Here is a 20,809-nt window from a genome sequence, read left to right as displayed (position 1 = left end):
CTAAAGGAGGATAAGGAGGAATTTAGAGGAATGAAGCAGAATCCAGAGCTTTTAGGAAACGAGGAGGTGAAACAGTTTAGCCTGGATGCTCCTCACACAGTGAGAGAGTTTTACAAATGACATAAAAACTCATCTGAAACGGGAATTATCATGAAACCAGCAGCCATCAGTATCCCACCTTGAAAAGCTTTATCTGCTTCTGAAGCAGATCACGATGAAAAAAGGTTGCAATTAAGAGGATTTGGGAGTGACAAAGCTGGTAGTTTAAAGGACAACTTGACATTTCTGCTTTTAACTGGACATTTTGTGTTTTTCTCCCTAGATATTAGTGAAAATGGTTTCCAGATTGGCTGCGCATGCCTCTGTGTTTTGAAGCTGAAACTGCAGGCTTCGTTTCACAGATAAAGCTAACCATGCTAACAAGCCACAACAAGATAATTCTCCTGCATGAAAAAATGACTGATGAAGACAAATTGACAATTAAAACTCAGAAATTCAGAGTATTGCCATCACGCTTTGTGATTTTTCAGAAAATCTATGCAATCTCCCTGGTGGGCCCCCTGGAGGATTGGGGCTCCTCTGAGACCGGGAGCAGCAGAGACGGGTTAGCAGTGATGCCCTCGGACTGATGAGGCTCTGCAGGGGGGCCAGAGCTCATCACACCCCCACGGAAAACATCCTAGATTTACAGCTAGGCCTGTGTTACTGTCAAGAAGGAAACGGCACCAGATGGACATTTGCAGACGTATCAATTCCGCATACGATTCCTCCTCATCATTTTTCCTCATTTGGTTGAGTCTTGGGCTATTTTGATGGTTCAGATGAGCCCGTTTCATCTCTTCTCCTCTGCTTCCTCATGCTCCCTCCCTCCCCCGCCCTCTCCGTCTCTGCCTGGCTCATGCGGGGGTCAGGGCAACCCAGCTGTGTGATAGATAGCAAAGTCATTCATGACCTTGCAGTCGAAGCCACACCCTCTGTCCTCCATTTCTTTGGAGATACACGAGTGCGTATGTGAGAGATGGAGGGATACAGAGGAAGAGGCGCAGTGTGTGTGTGTGTGTGTGTGTGTGTGTGTGTGTGTGTGTGTGTGTGTGTGTGTGTGTGTGTGTGTGTGTGTGTGTGTGTGTGTGTGTGTGTGTGTGTGTGTGTGTGTGTGTGTGTGTGTGTGTGTGTGTGTGTGTGTGTGTGTGTGTGTGTTCATGCAGTTAAAGCAGCAGATCGCCCCCCCATGTATAAACTATTCCTTTTGTTCCTTGCATCAGGACCAGCACCGTCACCACTGGCTGTTGTTGCTCTGGCTCTAGACCGCAGGTGCAAGCTGACTAAGCTTCACTAAAGCACTAAAGCCACTTTATCGTTCACAAAAAAGAGAGAGAAAAAAAATCCCAATATCAGTTTGTAGAAGACTGCAAAAAATCTCAGAGTGCATCCTCTTTCGGAGCCATTTGGCTCTTTGACATTTCAGAGCCCCTCAAGATGTTTTTCTTCTCTTTGCTGCAACATTATCCTGAGTAGCATCTACAGTACACACCTCATCATTAAAACACTTAGAAGTGAAAGAAAAAGAGCTGGCATTTTAACATTACGGTTTTAAACAGAAAAATACGATCAATGATGTACAGAGATGAGACCATAATGATGAATGTGTGTGAAATCAAAAGCCAAAGATCACCGTGATTAAGCATGAACCAGATACAACTGCAATTATCAATTAGCTATTATCAATTAATCAGGAGTTTGTTTTCTTTAAAGCCCCCAAAAAATGCTTTTTGTCCAGCAAAATGTGAAAATTGACTACTATCTTTTTTCTTAGCCTAATTGAGGTCTGATAATATGTCACTTACAGAAGACTTAAGTTTATGTAAAAGTCCTGGAGCTAAAGGCATTCAAAGAAAAACCATGAAGCAGGTCCTTATGTGAGAAACTGGGACCTGCAACTTTGCACTGTCTATTTTCCTGATAGAAAAAGAACACTCTACTTTACAAAAACATGAACATGGTAGAGGCTGTCATCTTTCCCAAGGTTTCAACTGTCAATGACAATAATAGAGAAAAGCTTTCAGAAGTTATTTAAAAATAACACAGTGGCGTTTCAAAAGCTGTATTGAGAAGCTTTATTTTGGCACAGTTTGTGCATTACATTGTACCGTTAAAATACAAAAGGCCTAACATAATAAATATGTTGTATTCATGTAAAATTAATAGTCAAAAATAACTTGGGTTCATGCAGGAATGCTTTTCAGCCCACACTTGTAAGTCATTATTTAAACGATTATTCAAGTGTAATAGTTGGACGCCCATCCACTTGGCTCAACAAACAATGACGCATTGTCTGCATGAACATGCAAGCAGATTATGAGCACTGCACTGAGCTGTTAGGCCGAGCCCCAAGTCTGCAGCCACAGGGCAAGCTGTGAAAACAATTCAACTCTACCAAGTTTTATTTTAACATCCAAACTACCCTGAGGTGGATCCCACCTCACATGCATTGCCCTATCCCTTTGAAATCCTGTGCGCCTGTCTCACTGCTTAAACACATGACGAGAGAGTGACATATTCTTGATTTTACATCCCTTACTTGTCTGTATCCCGTGTCTGCATGAAAACCAGTGTGGGAACTCGGGGTTCAGTGTCAAAAGATCCACGTCTGGGTGAATTTGTGTGCATTTTTGTGACTCTCCGGTAGGCCTGTGTTGAAAGAACCCATTTTCCAATCCTAAATCCCATCCATCCATTATCTATACCTATGCGTTATCCTTTGCAGGGTCATGGGGGTCTGCTGAAGACTATCCCAGCTATTTTCAGGCGAGAGGCAGGTTCACCCTGGACAGGTCGCCAGTCCATCACAGGGCCACACAATCCTAAATCGATTCTCATATTAATTCTTAAAAACTGATTCATATGTCTAAAGATCGATATTGTTTCATCATTACATTACAACTTTTGGTATTTTTTGGCTTATGCCCAAAAAAAGGAATGTTTTGTTGCACACAAGAATAACTGGTGCCATGTTTTTGCCTTTAAATATGTTTAAAGGTATGAAAACATTAGGGTTTTCAGTTATAATTGCATAAATTGTCTATATTTCATTACTTTATATACTGTCTTGGGGTTACATTTGCATAAAATGCTAAAAACCAAATTCTCAAAAATTGAAAAAGCAAAATAGACCGAAAATGGAAAAAATTTAAACCAAATGTGGGAAATAATAAAACCGATTTCATCCGTCTCTGTTTGCTGCCCTGGATCTGTTTGATAATTCTGACCCATGAAAGCAGTTCTATCAGCATTCTGGGAGCTGATTGGTCCTTACAGCATCATTAGCTGCCAATACTTGCTGTTGAATCTCCATATAATACTAGTATTAATATGTTGCATAACTACACAGTCATATAATTCATGCAACAGCTCAAAAAACAGTTTTAATAACACTAACCAAAATCAATATCGGAATGGAATCAGATTGAGTCAAATCTTGATAATCGATTCTGAATCTTAAGAATCGGAATGGGATCAATTCCTGATATCTGAATGGATCCCCAGCCCTGCTCTCCAGGTGTCAGATTTGGTGTGTTGCACTGACTCTGCTGGCGGTGGATGCATGACCTTGGGGAGAGTGGAGCGCTTGGACAAGGATAATGAGATGTTGGCTAACTCAGTGGGACTGCTGAAGGAGCTCAGGTGGGAATATATATCACAAGTGACCAAGCAAGAAGGTGAACGAGCGACTAAAAAGCGGAGAATAGGCAGGAAGGCCAAGGATGACTCACCAGTCACTTTTCTACGCCAGACAAAACGTTTTGATCGCAGAAAAGGCAGTACAAGCAGATAAAGCTGCCTATAAATAAGCACAGCTGGCGCTGTACTAAGGCAGTGGGGCTGACAGCACTGCCTGCAGATGCATTTGAAATATATGTCTCAAGTCTTCAAATAAAGAATAGATGTGACAGTCTGCTTCAGGAGGAAAAGTCACATGTCAGCCCTTTTGTCAACAAACATTGCTGCTCACCTGGCTTCCTCTCCACAACAGCCCACATCACAATAGTGTCAGGGAATCAGCGCCTGTGAGCAGAAGTGTCTCAGCACTGACCGTTATCCAGTCAGAGAGGAAAAATAAAAGAATGTCTTCTCAAAGGATGATCCACTACGCATTAAAAAAGGTGAAAGTGTTCCACTTTTCTGAGCAGCGGACCACAGACTTTAGCTGCACCAATTAAAGACATCCATATATGCCAAATAAAGAGAGACGTTAGTCAACGTGAGGACTGAGAATGTGCTCAACATTTATCAAGAGAGGGGGAAAAAAACAGAGATTAAGGAACTACCTGAAAGAATAAATTTGTTCCCCCCCACCAGTCCTATTAATCATCTCAAGACCTCTCAGATTTATTGCACCGTTTTAAACTACCAGGGAGTGAAAAGAACCTCAAATCTGAAAAATCTACAGTACATCAGCCAGGTTGATGTATATGGAAAAATGGCAAGAAAAAAAAATCAATACAAGTAAAAAAAAAAATTTAAAAACTTGTCACGGCAGCGGCATTTACAGGACTGTCTCAGAAAATTTGAATATTGTGATAAAGTTCTTTATTTTCTGTAATGCAATTAAAAAAACTAAAATTTCATACATTCTGGATTCATTACAAATCAACTGAAATATTGCAAGCCTTTTATTATTTTAATATTGCTGATTATGGCTTGCAGTTTAAGATTAAGATTACCAGAATATTCTAATTTTTTGAGATAGGATATTTGAGTTTTCTTAAGCTGTAAGCCATGATCAGCAATATTAAAATAATAAAAGGCTTGCAATATTTCAGTTGATTTGTAATGAATCCAGAATGTATGACATTTTTGTTTTTGTAATTGCATTACAGAAAATCACAATATTCTAATTTTCTGAGACAGTCCTGTATAAACAGCATATGTCCTATGTCATCCATTTTTACAAAATCCCATCCCTATTATTTATGAGTCTGGTCTGCATCTTTTTACAGCTTTTCAGAGGATAGTTTGGCTTAGTTTAGCTTAGTTGTTGCTCTCTCCTGCCAAGTTGTTCAGACCATGAGAAGATACTCACACGTAATGAAAGGAGGACGGACAGAAAGGGGAAGAGCGTGAGCGGTGGAGAGAGCAGAGAGCAGAGAACAGAGAAGCGCTGTGGCAGAGGACTGTGTGAGAAGTCCGGAAGTGGAAAACAACGCCAGGTGGTCCAGCGTGCGGATGCAGGCACTCAAAGAACACTGTTGCCTTGACAACTGGGATGCCTTATTGATGATAATAGCCGAGTGCCTTGCACCCAGCGCGTCAGAACAATAATGTACATAAATAGATTTGTGTGCCAAGTGTAATACTGGCTGAGGTGGGAATATTTCTAGTTGAAAATACAATCATTACAATAGTGGGAACTAGGGATGGGCGGTATGGACAAAAAAATGTATCACGATAATTTCTGGCATTTATCCCGATAACGATAAAAATGATGATAAAAAAAATACCAATACAAAAACGTCATCAACGGGAATTTATCCTTCCTTCTTTCTTTCTTTCTTTCTTTCTTTCTTTCTTTCTTTCTTTCTTTCTTTCTTTCTTTCTTTCTTTCTTTCTTTCTTTCTTTCTTTCAGGCTCATTTCTTTCTTTCTTTCTTTCTTTCTTTCAGGCTAATTTCTCTCTTTCTTTCTTTCTTTCTTTCTTTCAGGCTAATTTCTCTCTTTCTTTCTTTCTTTCTTTCTTTCTTTCTTTCAGGCTAATTTCTCTCTTTCTTTCTTTCTTTCTTTCAGGCTCATTTCTTTCTTTCTTTCTTTCTTTCTTTCAGGCTAATTTCTCTCTTTCTTTCTTTCTTTCTTTCAGGCTCATTTCTTTCTTTCTTTCTTTCTTTCAGGCTAATTTCTCTCTTTCTTTCTTTCTTTCTTTCTTTCTTTCTTTCAGGCTCATTTCTTTCTTTCTTTCTTTCTTTCTTTCTTTCAGGCTAATTTCTCTCTTTCTTTCTTTCTTTCTTTCTTTCAGGCTAATTTCTCTCTTTCTTTCTTTCTTTCTTTCTTTCTTTCTTTCAGGCTAATTTCTCGCTTTCTTTCTTTCTTTCTTTCTTTCAGGCTAATTTCTCTCTTTCTTTCTTTCTTTCTTTCTTTCAGGCTCATTTCTTTCTTTCTTTCTTTCTTTCAGGCTAATTTCTCTCTTTCTTTCTTTCTTTCTTTCTTTCAGGCTCATATCTCTCTTTCTTTCTTTCTTTCTTTCTTTCAGGCTCATTTATTTCCTTCCTTCCTTCCTTCCTTCCTTCCTTCCTTCCTTCCTTCCTACACACGTACGTTGTGCATCGATTTAACGCAGAACCATAAATCAGCTTTACACAAAAACGTCATCAACAGGAATTTATTAACCTTATACCTTATACTTTTTAACCATCTTTTGCTCCATGGTTCATCCCAAACCAAAGGGCCAGCGCTGTGCTGTTTACAACAAAACAATACGCTCCTCTTTCAGAATTATCCAATACACCCACACCATCTGTCCCCCCAAGCCCCGGGAGCATCGGATCAATACGGCCCCGGTGGACGGGGAATGTGGCCGCTGTGGTCTCCCACGTTGACCCCAATAACTGATCAGCTGTTGGGTCACAGTGGGCTCATTGTAGCAGCAGCATGACCACGGAGGTTTTCCTGCCTCCACACTTCTTTGTTTCAGTTCTTTTAATTAAGAAGCTGGGCGACAGAATTCCCTAACAGGCTTAGCCATTGGCAGCCTTACTCATTGTTCAATTCAGGATTTAGCCGGTAAAGCTTTGTATGACCAACACATTCTGTTTTCAGTTTTTGTGTGCTGCTGTTGCATCACATTCACCATCAACCCTTTTAGCCTAAAAGCAGACTCTTACGTGAAATACTGAAGGGTGTTAAAACGCTCTGGTAAACTTTCTGTGATCTGATGTGGACGCAAATCCACAGTCCTTTTCCTCTTTCGCTGCATCAGCTGGTGACTTCTGAGCACATAGCCACTGCAGCATCCTACCACCTCCTCCTCCTCCTCCTCCTCCTCCTCCTCCACTCTCTTCTCCTCCCCCACTCTTCCTCAACCCCTCTCCACCTGCTTTTAAATGCATGGCGCTGCCCTGCCAAAGCAGCCTGTGCATGCAGCATCACTCCTCTCAATCCCTGCGAAGAGGAGGAGGAGGAGGAGGAGGAGGAGGAGGCCGTGGAGCACGAGGGGACGGTTCTCATCCTGCGCAACCCCTCTGGGTTGTGAGAGAGAAGGAGACAAGATCGGAGTGAAGCCCCTGTCCTCCAATAATCGATTAAAAGAGAAATGAATCAGGATTGCTACGAGCCCTGAAAGCAGGGGAGGGAAAAATGGTTCAGGCGAACTGGAGGCTGTCCTGATGCGAGCATCCAATGAGTAAATAGGCCACCGGGCTACATGAAACCCTAAAATAACCAGCACTCCAGAATAACACTGCACTGAAATCAAGTTCAAAATACGCCTGCATCATTCCCCTTCTTCTTCCTCCCTCAAAAGAAAACCCATGCTAACAAACAGGAGCCCTGTTTCTTGTGGCACATATAGGTACTATCCTGCAGTAGACAGCAGCGCCTGGTGCTGGTGATGGTGCTGGGGGGAGAGAAAACAACCTACACACGTCCTACCCCCCCTCCACCCCCTCCAACCCCTCCAACCCATTAGTCCTGGGACCGACGTCTGCTGTACATTTGGCCCATCTGTTTCATAACAGTCCTCACTGACTAGTCAGTCAGTCAGTGGCCCCATCTGGATTAAATCCTGTCATGTGTTGGGTGAGATCAGCCATCACAACCTCTGATGGACCAGTGAAGGTACAAGGGAGGGGGGGGTGGCAATGCATGGTGGTCTCAGGCTCTAGGAGAAGCACAGAGCTGGGATGCATCATCTCTGGCTGCATCCCTGGGATGCAGGCGGGTACCGCCTGCATCCCAGGGATGCAGCCAGGGATGATGCAGCCGGGGATGATGCAGCCGGGGATGATGCAGGCCCTGTTTCCGACGTGGGCCTGGGCTTCACTTCCTATGGAGATGCTGCTGTACTGTAGCTGCTTTAGTCAACAATGGCCGGGCATCACTGGCTCAGGCTGCAGCATCCCCATCTCTCCTACACTCTTATTATCTGTCTATAGCAGCACCAGTGGAAGGGAGGAACCTTTTATCAGCATAAAAATAACAAAAAGAAAAGGGCCAAATGTTGTGAACAAACAAATGACATCATCCCCCCTTGTTCCAGGGAGCGTCGTAAATAAAACAGCAGGTCGGGGATGAGAGGATGAGCATCCTCGGGCTCCGGGACTCACCAGGTTCAGCACCGTCTCCACGATGTCCCGGTTGCTCACCTCCCCCACCTGGATCAGGCCCACCAGCACGGCGAACTTCATCTGGATATTCCTGATGGGGACGGCGGGGTTGATGACCCCGGCCGGGAGGACCATGGAGCCGGCCGCGGACACCATCCTGTCCCCGGCGGTGGTGGTGATGGTGGAGCCCTGCTGCGCCTGCGCCAGCGGCGGCGGCAGAGCGGGGACCGGCAGCCCGGGCTCCGAGCCTCGGTCCGGGGCCGTCAGCAGCGAGGAGGAGCCCGGGGCTGGTGCTGCTGTTGAAACCGGCTTCTCGCTCGACATTTCCCCCTCGGAAAACAGGGAGGGAGAGGACGCACGCTGTCTCTCTCACACCTGCCGTGCTCGCTCGGGCGTCTGCTGCTGCTCAACAACCATCAGCCGCGCACAAACACGGGAAAAAAAGCGAAAAACACTGCTATAAATCCCCCTGAATTCCCCCTTATCCTCCTGAAAATGTGCAGGGATACATAAGGGCTAGGATAAAAAAGACGAGGATGGATGGAGACTGACGGAATGGTAGCTCCCGCGGCCGCCTGTCTCCCCCTCCGGTTGCAGTGCGGGTTGCAGTCAGCGCGTCCGCCATGGGGACGCCCCCTGTCTGCGGAGCCGAGCTCCGCCGCTCACACCGCGCATGCGCGCCCCCTGTCTGCGGAGCCAAGCTCCGCCGCTCACACCGCGCATGCGCGCCCCCTGTCTGCCGAGCCGCGCATAGACATAGCCCCATCGAGTGCTGAGCCCGTTTCATTCGGTTTCATTTCATTTCATTTCATTCATGTATATCAGCTATAGAGAACAAGGTAGTGCCGAAAAACAATATATATCCCTCCTTACAAAAGTAAGAAAAATAGAGAAATATATTTCCTCATCAACAAAACATATTTTTAAATGTTCAAGTAACAAAATAACATATTTTAACTATTTTTCAGATTTTTTCAGTTATTTTATTGTCTGAAAAATGGTTCAATTGTTATTTTATTGTCTGAAAAATTGTTCAATATGTTATTTTGTTATTTTAAAAATTCTCTTTTAACTCTATTAAGGTCTCTCCTGAAAATGAGGTTTATCCATGTAATGCTTTTTTACATAAAAGTTTAATTTAGATTTGAATAATTGTACTTTTTGTAAAGCAGACATCGAAACCTTAGAGCATCTTTTTTTCTCTTGTAGTTTAACCAGAACCTTTTGGGAAGCTTTAATACTGGATAACCTAGAATGATCAAACCATTCCCATTCTTACACTTGAAAGCATTAAAGTTGGTTTACAAGTGGAGGACAAAGAAATTGACTTTGGAATTAATAATTTAATTGATTTTTTATTCATAAATGTCGCTTTTTGAAAATTAATCCAATCTTTATTGCATATCTAACAGAAATAATTCAGTACAAAAAATATTTAAAATCTTGCATGATTCAAAAAGCCCAGCATCTTCAGAAGTATCTTTGTACCCTAATTCCTGACTGATCACTTGCATTTTTTCTTTCCTTCTTTTTGTTTGTTTGTTTATTCCTTTTTTTCTTTTCGCTGTGTATCTTCTTTGTTTTGTTTTACTCATGTATGAATGTACAATGTGCCTTGTTCTTTTTGTAAATTCAATGAGAAAAAAAAAAGGTCTCTACTGAGACAGCTCTACACTAAAGGTTTAGATTTTTGTGACTTTAAATGTACCAACAAGTTTTTAAGATTAATTTTGAATTGAATAATTGAGTTTTTTGTGAAAGGGAAATTGAAACTTTGCAACATCTTTTCTTTCATTGTGATTCAGTGCAATATTTCTGGAGTGGGATGCAGAGCTGCTACAGTCCAAGGACATTGAGCTACATTTAACAGTGAAGACAGTTATATTTGGTGTTTTTGTTGAAGACAAGAATTTGGACTTTGTCATTAATAATTTGGTGTTATTGGGAAAGTTCTTCATTCACAAATGTAGATATTTTAAGACCAAACCATGTTTGACCCATTGGAGAAATGAGCTGAAGCTCTTGAGTAAGTCCTTGAGTCTTGTTAAAGAAAAGAAAGCCCTTAAACTGTTTTCTTTCCTTGAAAGATAGGATTTAATATGAGATGGCCCTTGTGAGTTATTATTCTTTTTAATTTATTTTATTTTATGTTGTACGATAATTAGATTCTCAGTGTATATTTTGTAATACTGATGTTACTCAACCCAAGGCAAAAGTTTGTAATTCTGATACGCCTATTATGTGCCTTGTTTGTTTGTATCTATGTTTCGATAAAAAAAAAAAAAAACTGTTTGGTTCTTGTATGTTCTTATTCATTACTGGCTCTACAGTTGCAAACATGGATTCATATATTTAGATGCTTACATTTTCATTTAAGTACTTAGGACATAAAAATGTTACATTTTATATACTAAAAAAACCCAAAGTGTTGGTTTTCTAAGTGAAATAAAGTAAAAGAGACAGTAAACAGATTTTTGTTTTTGTAAGTGGTCGTAAATCCGCTACATTCCAGCAAATTAGTATATATTTCCTTTATTTGTTTTTTATTTATTTTGCATGATGGTATTTTAAATGTTCATGTACTTAAGTTTGAATTTTTTTGTTCAAATATTTTGAAATGTGTTAAGTACAAATTGGAAAGAAAATAAGCGTTAACAGTTGTCTTACAAACTATGGATGTAGGCCATTGCAGGTATTATGTGGAACACTTTTTAATCTGTGCAAACATTTCTTATTCCCATTTTGAATCAAAAGCCCTTCGTTCATGATGATCATCTTCCATCTTCATTGTATTGTGTTCTTGCTTCTGTTTCATTTCCTGCAATAAGTTTCACTTTTTATACACACCACCCAACCACATCATCTGCTCTGCTTGCAAAAACTCCATCCAATCCAACTAAACCAATTGTAGAGCCTGTACCAATAGGCTATACTTCAGGGCAACAGGGTTGGTTTTGTTAGGACACGTGCTTCAAATTGATTCAAACGCTCAGACTTAGGATCCGGGTCGGATATGCCAATCCATTTATTCCGTATTCAGCAGTAGTCAAAGCAAACGTAATTCCACTATTTAAACTCAACATAAACTTCTGACAGAACGCCACTCTCTGTCTTGCACGGTCTTGCACGGTCTTGCACGTCTCTGCCCTCCTTGCACCTCTTGCACGGTCGAAAACTGTTTGTCTTCCCCCTGTCGCACCTGCCTGCAATCACCACCCAGGTGGCTATAATGGTTACCAGGACAACCACCCACCATGGCTGATTGACAGGCTAAACATGACGTCACCATGAAGGGGGATGACAACTAATATTCAGTTTAAATAAATAAAACAAAATAAATCAAAGTATTTTGGCTCCGACACCAATGTACTTCTTGCTTTTAGTAAGTTATTCCAAACTTCCATTCTTTTTATCTTATTTTTCAAACCTGCTGGAATGAAATGAAAATGGCTGGTGTGTATGTAAGTATCTGTGTTCCTGTGACTTCTTTGGATAATCTTGCTGCTCTGCTACGTTTGGGGGCACTCATTCAAATCTGAATACCGTATTAACATACACATAAAGCCAGAGTACCCAACACTCACACACAATCCCATTTCTTTGCTGCATGTAAACGTACAGACACACACACACAGACACACACGCAGAGCTCTTGACTACTAGTTTCCAACATGTGTGCATAAGCTTGTTTCTCACAGCATGTGTTCTTCAACAGCACACATCTGCTGGGCAGGATCTCCGTTAACAAGGCAGCTATAGAGGCTGATTCGTTACTCTGTCTGCGCCTGTCCGTGTGTATTTTCATACAGTCAGTGACATCTCTTGGATGTCTCGCTTTCTCGTCTTCTTGAGATGCTGACCATTGACACGGGCATCAAGCTAGATGAAACAGGATTATGTGTCAGAGAGAGAGAGAGAGCATGTGCTACACTTTTTTTGTGCTTAGGCATGTGTGCATGTGAGATAATTGGGAAATTTCTCAGATGAGTAGACCATCTTGTTTTTGTCCTCAGCCCAATTGTCAGCACAAAAGCAACGGTCGCACACAAGTGCGTGCTCTATCAGCTGCACACTTGCATGCAACACTTTTGTCACTCACACTCAAGAAAAGCTATTTCTCAAAACTAATATAGCTTAAGAAGCTCTTGGACACACCCAATCTTGGAGTTGCACACCCACACACACACACACACACACGCACACCCACACACACACGCATGCACACACACACACACACACACACACACACACACACACACACACGCGCAGAGTCACAATGGCAGGCTCTCTCAGGCGCAAACACATTCCCCTTTGTTTTCAGACAAAGGCTTGCCTCTGCAGCTTTGTCGTGATTCCACAAAAGAATCCAAAGGAGAGATTTCTGGCTGGTGATTAGTAAAAGAACTGATGCTGTTCACCTCTTCCTTTCTCTCACTCCCTAATCTGTCCCTGCATCGTGTCGTTGCTACCTCTCCCTCACCTCTGCTGAAGGTGCGGGGTGTGCAGTGAGGCAGTTATTTCCCTCGCCGTTGCAGTGTACCTTTGTAGAGATGTGAGCGGGGACCACCAGCGTCCTGCGTGAGCTGGTACAGTATTCTCAGTGCTGGAGCTTCACAGGGGACTGGAGCTTCACAGGGGACTGGAGCTCCGGGAATATCATGCACAGTGAGGTGAAAAGCTTTGATCAGACTGTACCTGACAAAATACGGTTTGATTATTGCATATTTCTTCATCCAATATAGTCCATGCTCCAGACCAGATATCAGCACCACTCAAGGTGACCAAACGTATGATTTTTGAAAAGATACAGATGATATTTTGGTAAGATAACCTTCCTGAGTGGCAGCTGGATCATAGTTATCAGCTCATGAAGTTACCAGCCCCTTCAGGTTAATTGATGATTCTAAATTGGGTGTATTATACATTTCCTGAATCCTTATGGTCCTGTGAGTATTCCAGTTTTTGTATTTTTTGTTTGTATTTTTTGTATTTTGTGTTCTAATGTTGTTTATAAAAATAAGCTAATTCCTTATCTCATTGTTATGTCCTTTATGTCGTGTATTTGCATGATAAAGACCAGTTTGTGACGTTAAGGCTGTTATAGTTTCATAGGAGCCTAATGATGCTCTTCTAGTTTAAGGCTCACAATGACCTGTAACAATGATATAGTAGAGGGATATTATACATTTCCTGAATCCTTATGGTCCTGTGAGTATTCCAATTTTTGTATTTTGTGTCTCTGTTGTTCCTAGTTGACACAGGGCTAAAAGATAGTATGTCATTTAGGCGAAAATTGTGTAAAAATGTGTGTTGTTTATAGTTTAAAAAGCTGCAGTGACCTCTATGTTGTTCAGAAAGATTCACATCTTAGCTTTAGTGAATGCTTAAAAGGTCTCATTTAAAATGATACCAAAGACAATATAGTGAAACATTGACAGATATCCTGTACATGAGTCTAAACCAGGATATGCAGCAGCATCTAAAATGTAATTTTCTGAAGGGGGTGGGTAACTTCATGAGCTGATAACTATGATCCAGCTGCCACTCAGGAAGGTTATCGTACCAAAATATCATCTATAAACATGGATCTTTTCAAAAATCCTAAGTAAGTTTTGTGACCTTGAGTGGTGCTGACAAGTGAAATTTTGGGCTCTGGCCCGTGGACTAATAACTAGGAATGGGTTTTCTCTGTATGGAATACACTTTCAGGTAACTCTGAGAAAGACTGAGCAACAGCAGCGCCTCAGTTTTTAGGGGTTAAAACAGTCAGAGGACATCTATTTGTCCATTCTGGTTCCTCGTGTCTCTCTGCTATTAGGCGCAATTGAATATCTGACTGGTTGGCCTGGACAGAGATGATCTCAGACAGTGACAACAACACAGGTAATAACTTCCTGTTTTATAGACAGATGTGAGTCATCATGAAGATGGCCGTGAGTGAGTGCGTGTCCATGTGCACTTGTGTGGGTAATGTCCATATCTGTACATGTGAGTGTGCTGGTGAGAGAGATAGAGACACTGAGAGATGGAGAGAAGAGATGGACTGATAAGGCAGAAACTGCCCGAGGCTTCCTGCCTAATTTGCTCATAGTTTTTAAGAATTACACAGATTTAAAAAAAAAGACAGAAACTATTTCCTTTCAATGTAAAACAAATGTTGAACATTTTAATGAGTACTCTTAGGCTAAATCAGGAGTTTCTTTCTTCTGTTGTTATAACATAAAGATTTTTCTTTTTTATCATTGTTTTTTTTTCCAAAACTGCTGTAGGCATAAACCTTCAGCTATTATATTGTTATGATGAGCAGATTCCTTATATTTGTGATTTCTTTGTATCTGTATGGCCTTACATCATCCAGCTGTATGTTGTTCCGCCTGAAAACGATTTTCATTGTTTTCACAGAACAGTAATTGCATTTTCAAATCTCACTAAAAAAGGAAAGAAAATCAATGCAATGACATCTCATTGTTTAAATCGTGTCATCTAAATTGCTGCAGGTTTTCTATGCATTTTAGGAAAATAATCCTGTAAATCTAAATGCATTGGTGTGCGCATATGAGACTTATCATCTTGTGACTCATGGAGCTTAATATTTTTATGCAAACAGAGAATTTTGCATAATAATTTCATACCTTCGCCAGAATTCTCAGCAGGAAAATTACAGGTTGTCATTTTAATAACCGGTTACAAGTGCGTATTTCATGCTATGCCAACTAAAACTGTAGTTTTAGTTCTAAATAGCCTCACTATGCAGGTTATGCTTCTGACGCATCCATTCAGTTGCTCCAATGCAGGTGGAATTACAGAAGAATCCTCAAAGGACACTGAAAAGAAGCTTATTAAATGTTTTAAAGCTAAAACATTTGCATTCATATCTGTCTAAATAAAAGAAAATGCACAGAGAAAAAAAATCTATCCTTTAAAAATGTCATTTCCTCATTAGTGGTCATTGTCAGGTTTTAAGGATTACACGCTACCCTTTGGGCTAAGAAGATTAAACTATCTTTTTCCTTCACGTATCCCTTCCAAAACGATCCTGGATGAACTCAAGAGTGTGCTGTGTGATATGAGTCACAGTTAATTAACTCTTGCAGAAGAAGTGACAAAAATACTTCATGAATACTGAATAATCTTAGATTTGATTTGACATGGAGGCCAATACAGCTATAGTAAGTCCCGTCTCCCTTAGTTAGTTAGTTAGTTAGTTAGTTAGTTAGTTAGTTAGTTAGTTAGTTAGTTAGTTAGTTAGTTAGTTAGTTAGTTAGTTAGTTAGTTAGTTAACCAGTGGTAGCCAGCTAACTTATCCGAGGCAAAGTTTTTGCTTTCATTTATCTTTGAATATATGTAACTAAACATACTTGTTGATCTTGTGGATGTCAAGCTGGCAGCTTAATTCAAGGTAGACATTTAGCTCTGTTTTGCTTGGATTTATGAAATGGAATAAAATAAACTCCTCCCTAAATACCTGGAATCTGTCTTATGAGTACACCGGACACAGTTTCTATTTATCTATTTAACTAAAACACACAAGGGTTCGTGATTTTTAAATATTTTTCTATGGAGATTTAAAGTTCAGAGAGCGACAGATTTCAGATGTGACAACTGACCAATTGTCGTGTAAAATGATGTATTTTATGGGCAACGGGGATGGCCATAAAAAAAAAGGGGCTCGATAGCGCCACCTTTTTCATGTTTTTTGACAATATGCTTTCACCTACAGCAATGACATTTATGTTTCTGTTGTATCAGACTAAGACCTACAAAAAAGTTTCTTGAATCAATGTTCTAACTCACAAAGGAAGTTTTTACCAGAGGGTTCGACCGTACGTAGTTTGTGGTTGCATGAACGTTAGATTTTGTTTGCAGGAATGTTAGTTTCTGGCTGCACGAAGGTTAGTTTCTGGTTGCAGGAATGTTAGTTTCTGGTTGTGGGAATGTTAGTTTCTGGTTGCAGGAATGTTAGTTTCTGGTTGCGCAAAGGTTAATTTTTGTTTGCAGGAAGGTTAGTTTGTGGTTGCGGGAATGTAAGTTTCTGGTTGCGCAAAGGTTAATTTCTATTTGCGGGAAGGTTAGTTTTCAGTTGCGGCAAGGTCAGTTTCTTGTTGCGGGAATGTTTTCGATTACACCAAACGCTTCCTAAACGTTGCAACCTTTAGGGCCAACAACAACATAATATACAAAACAACTATACAAATTAGAATAAAATAAAATATAATATAACATATAATACAAGTAGACGGGGATTGCAGAGTGATGCAAGTATGTACTGTGCAGGTGAAAGTGGGGATGATCCCACTTATCCAGAGTTCAGAGGCAGTGGGAAAGAAGCTGCTCTCGGCGTATAAAAAAGCTCTGCTCTAATACAAAAGTACTATAGCTTTAATAGGAAATACAAAAGCTGTATTAGTAAGAAACATAAAGGTTTATCGAAAAAAACAAAAGCTTGAATAAAAAAATATGAGAGAAAAAAAAAAGCTCCAGTCTTTCAACCTTAGTCCTTCACAGCTGGCCTAAAAAAGAAAGAAATTGAAAAGAAAAAAAAAAAATTGACATGTTGACAAAAGCAAGACAATGTGCCTAACTAACAACCATGTTTTTTTTCCTGAAAATTAGTTTTCCCATTCCTTTCATTGTGATCTCATAGAAGAATTTTAATTTACCGTCTGTGTGGAGCAAAGTGCTCGCCCAATCAGGTCCGACTGCCTTTAGCGCAGAAACGTTTTCTTGGCTGCAGTTGGATTAGAAAACATTAATAAAAATTACAAATTAAAACCTGTAAACATAATACTGATGTGAACAAAAAAAACTACCTGCCGGTTATAACCCTGCAGAGTGTCAGGTCCTGAAAAGGCTGCACTCCTTCAGGACCTTGTTGGTACCTGTAGTCAACCCTCCAAGCAATGCCAGGAGAAGTTGTTTACACCTGCCTGCGGAATTCTGGAAAAGGTAGTTTCAAGCCAGTTATGTGATTATTTGTATAGAAATGATCTGTTTGAAGTCTTTCAGTCAGGATTCAGAATGCATCATAGCACAGAGACAGCACTGGTTCGAGTCATGAATGACCTTCTTATGGCCTCAGATAAGGGATTAGTGTCCATACTGGTTATACTGGACCTCAGTGCTGCTTTTGACACTGTAGATCAGCATCTTACTGCACAGGTTAGAGCATGTTTCAGAATTCAATTTAAAATTGTATTACTTGCGTATAAAGCCCAAAACGACTTAGCTCCGCATTATTTGCAAGACCTGATAGTGCCTTATGTTCCTGTCAGAGCTGCAGAGTGCAGGTTTACTCGTAGTTCCTAGAGTATCTAAATGTAGATTTGGAGGGCGGGCGTTCTGCTATCAGGCAACATTACTATGGAACCAACTTCCAATCTGGGTTAAGGAGGCTGACACCACCTCCACCTTTAAAACTAAACTTAAAACATTTCTGTTTAGTAAAGCCTATAGTTAGTGTTTAGTAAACCTCTAGCTGGTGTTGGTAAATCTCTAGGTAGTGTAAACTCTAGTGTGTTAGAGTCAGTAGTCATAGCTGCAGCTATAGAACAAGACTATAATAGTTAGTCTCAAATAAAGCTTGGTGGTAGATATGCTGCTATAGGCCTATGCTGCAGGGGGGCACCGACATGATCCACTGGGCGGTGCCTCTCACCCTTCTTCTCCTCTCCTCTTCCCTTCCTCTCTTCTCCATTTCCATTTTTATTTGTTATAAGTATTTCATAGCTATCATTTTTGTCCATCGCTCCTGTAGTTTCTTGTGCTGGCCCCCCCTTCTCTTCTCTTTTTTCTCTTTTGTACATGGTGCAGCATCCTCTGCCGGTGGCGAAGAGCATCTCTGAATGCACAACACCTGCAGCGTGGGAGTGAGAGGTGCAGGGTAACGGCCCGGGCAGGCGGGGGAGAGGTTTGTCCGTCAAGACTCCTCTGCCTGGCTCTGCCCCTTCTCAACCTTTCCCCGACCCTGCACCTAACCTGGGACTTGCTGATTGGGCCCGTTGCTGTTTCCACCTGCCTGCTGTGCTGTTGACGTCCCCGACCCCCAGTTTGGCCTTCGGCAGGAGGGTTCCCCCCTTATGAGCCTGGTCCTGCTCAGGGTTTCTTCCCTCCTAAAGGGAAGTTTTTCCTTGCCACTGTTTGGTTTAAGGTTTTTTCCCACTATGGGAGTTTTTACCTGCCATTGTTTATGTAATAATTGCTCGGGGGTCATGTTCTGAGTCTCTGGAAAGTGTCTGTTGTATTTTTTTTGTTGTATTAGACACTATATAAATAAAATTGAATTGAATTGAATTGAATTATATTGTAGTATTATAGTAAAGTAATGATAATGTAATACTATGCATTATAATTACTTCTATTATTACATACATACATAGTAGCACAACTAAACGCTGGGTGTTTGGTTTGTTTTCTTTTGTTTGCTTTGATTTGTTTTGATTTTGACTATATTTATATATACATATAATTGAGTATTATATCACTGTATTGAATAGTTATTAAAGTAGGGGTGTTTGGTTATGTGTGTTTTATAAGTAAGTTTATTGAAACTCTTTTTATATGTAAGGATGTTTGTAAGATTCAGGGGTAGGACTGGATAAGTGTTTACTTCAATCCTACTCCGTTCCATATATATATATATATATATATATATATATATATATATATATATATATATATATATATATATATATGTATATATATATATTTGTATTCTGTTTTTTTACTTTTTTGTACTCTTTTTTAACATGCATGTTCGAAATAAAATCTTCAAATCAAAATCAAATCAAATCCCCATACCACCAGGGACGCAGGCTTCTAACTGAGTGCTGATTACAAGCTGGATGGTTCCCCTTCCTCTCTGTCTGGAGGAAACTGCATCCATGATTTCCATTTTATTTGACCATATGGCACTTTTCCACTTTGCCTAAGTTAAATTAGCTTCTTGCATTTCTGAATCACGCTCACGTATGACTGCGTCTTTGCGTGACAGGCCTGCTACTGTACCTGCAACTGTGGATAGCAAGGTGAACTATATTCTTTAGATGTTGATTTATGGATGTTTTCCTCAGCCCATGCAGTGATTAGCATTTTTTTTAAATCAAAAAGAAGTCATGCCTGTTTTTAATGCGGTGCCACCTGAGGGCAACGCGCATGCAATATGGATTTTTTTGCCTTGTCCCATGTGGGCAGACTTCTCCAGATTTTTCGGAATCTTTTGATGATTTCTTGCACTGAGTGATGTTCAAAGCCTTCACAATTTTATGCCGAGGAACATTATTCCGACATTGTTTCACAGTTTTTTATGCAGTGTTTCATGTAACTCAGCTGTTGCCTATAGAGTTCATTTGGGTGCTCCCCCAATTCAGTTTTGCACTTTGATATGGTGAAAAAGCTCACCCATACTAAGTACGCAAGGCCAGATCTGAAATGTGAGCACTGGTGAGAAGTAGACAACACATCAGCTTGTTAATGTAGGTGCATCTGCAATTTGGATGTCAGTATTCATGACAGTGATTGAACATGCCTCAATAGCTTTAATCCTTGAAGCCTCGTTCCCTTAATGAGTCACTAATTAAGCTGTCAAAGCACTGTTCAAGCCATCATCATTTTATTGGAAAATGATCTATAGCAGTTCCACCCAGGAAGGACATGGACCAGCAACCAGTCATTGGTTCTGACGATTCATCTTTGACAAAGTATTGTACATTTTCTTCAAATACTCTTTTTACATTATTGGCACTGATAGAGTATAGTATTTTTCTCTTAAATGTGATGAAGTAAAAATAAGTTACTGGAAATGTTCTGGAAAAAATTTATTAACACCTCTGTATAATAAGTTTAAACCACTAGGTTAATATCGGGACTGAAACTGAATACATCTAAGTTACCAAGAATAAAACTTAAAGGAGACCTATTATGGGATCTAATCTCTATTTTAAACAGGCCTTGAATGTCTTAAAAACAAGCTTTTGATTGTTTTTGCTAAATTAATTGGAGATTCAGCCTCTAAACCATGTCTTTATCTTCCCATTCTCTAACCTCATTATCTATGCAGGATTCTGAGTGGGCGGGGCTATGATAATGAGGCCCTGTGCTGATTGGCTGCCTGAATGACGCGATACATCGCTACAAAAAAATGGCGGAAGCTCCGGCCGGCGGAGTTACACCGTGTCATAACTGCATGAGATGCGAGCGAGCATCAGCGACAAAATCAATTCCATTGCTTTACTTTCTATTGGACTGTCCTAACTGGCCGCAGCGACGCAGCGATGCAGCAACGCAGCGATGCAGCAACGCAGCGCTGCGCGGCGCGCCGTTTTGAGCTGAACATTTGTCGGACGCCCTGCTTCTATCTTCCTGTCGCTCACGTTGAAAGCCGGTTGAAAGCGCTGTAGGAAACAGTCATGATGAGGAACGGCTGATCCAGTTAGTTGAAATGAGAAGTTATCTCTATGATTCCTCCTCATTTCACTACAAAAACCTCAATAAAGTGGCAGC

General features: G+C 40.7%; 1 protein-coding gene across 21 annotated transcripts in view; it reads right to left on the bottom strand.

Moving 5' to 3' along the window:
- The window catches only part of LOC133459551 (neurobeachin-like), a 174,410-nt gene extending 165,481 nt beyond the window's left edge, over window positions 1-8,929 (bottom strand). For all 21 annotated transcript variants that reach the window (XM_061739594.1, XM_061739597.1, XM_061739598.1 and 18 more), the window contains exon 1: window positions 8,312-8,929. In XM_061739594.1, coding sequence (XP_061595578.1) covers window positions 8,312-8,635 — 324 coding nt within the window. In that variant the 5' untranslated portion in view covers window positions 8,636-8,929. The remainder of the gene's footprint in view (window positions 1-8,311) is intronic.
- Window positions 8,930-20,809: the final 11,880 nt, after the last annotated feature.

The sequence above is a fragment of the Cololabis saira genome, chromosome 14 (assembly GCF_033807715.1).
Source record: "Cololabis saira isolate AMF1-May2022 chromosome 14, fColSai1.1, whole genome shotgun sequence".
Taxonomy (NCBI): domain Eukaryota; kingdom Metazoa; phylum Chordata; class Actinopteri; order Beloniformes; family Belonidae; genus Cololabis; species Cololabis saira.
This window is presented reverse-complemented; position numbering and strand designations above follow the sequence as displayed.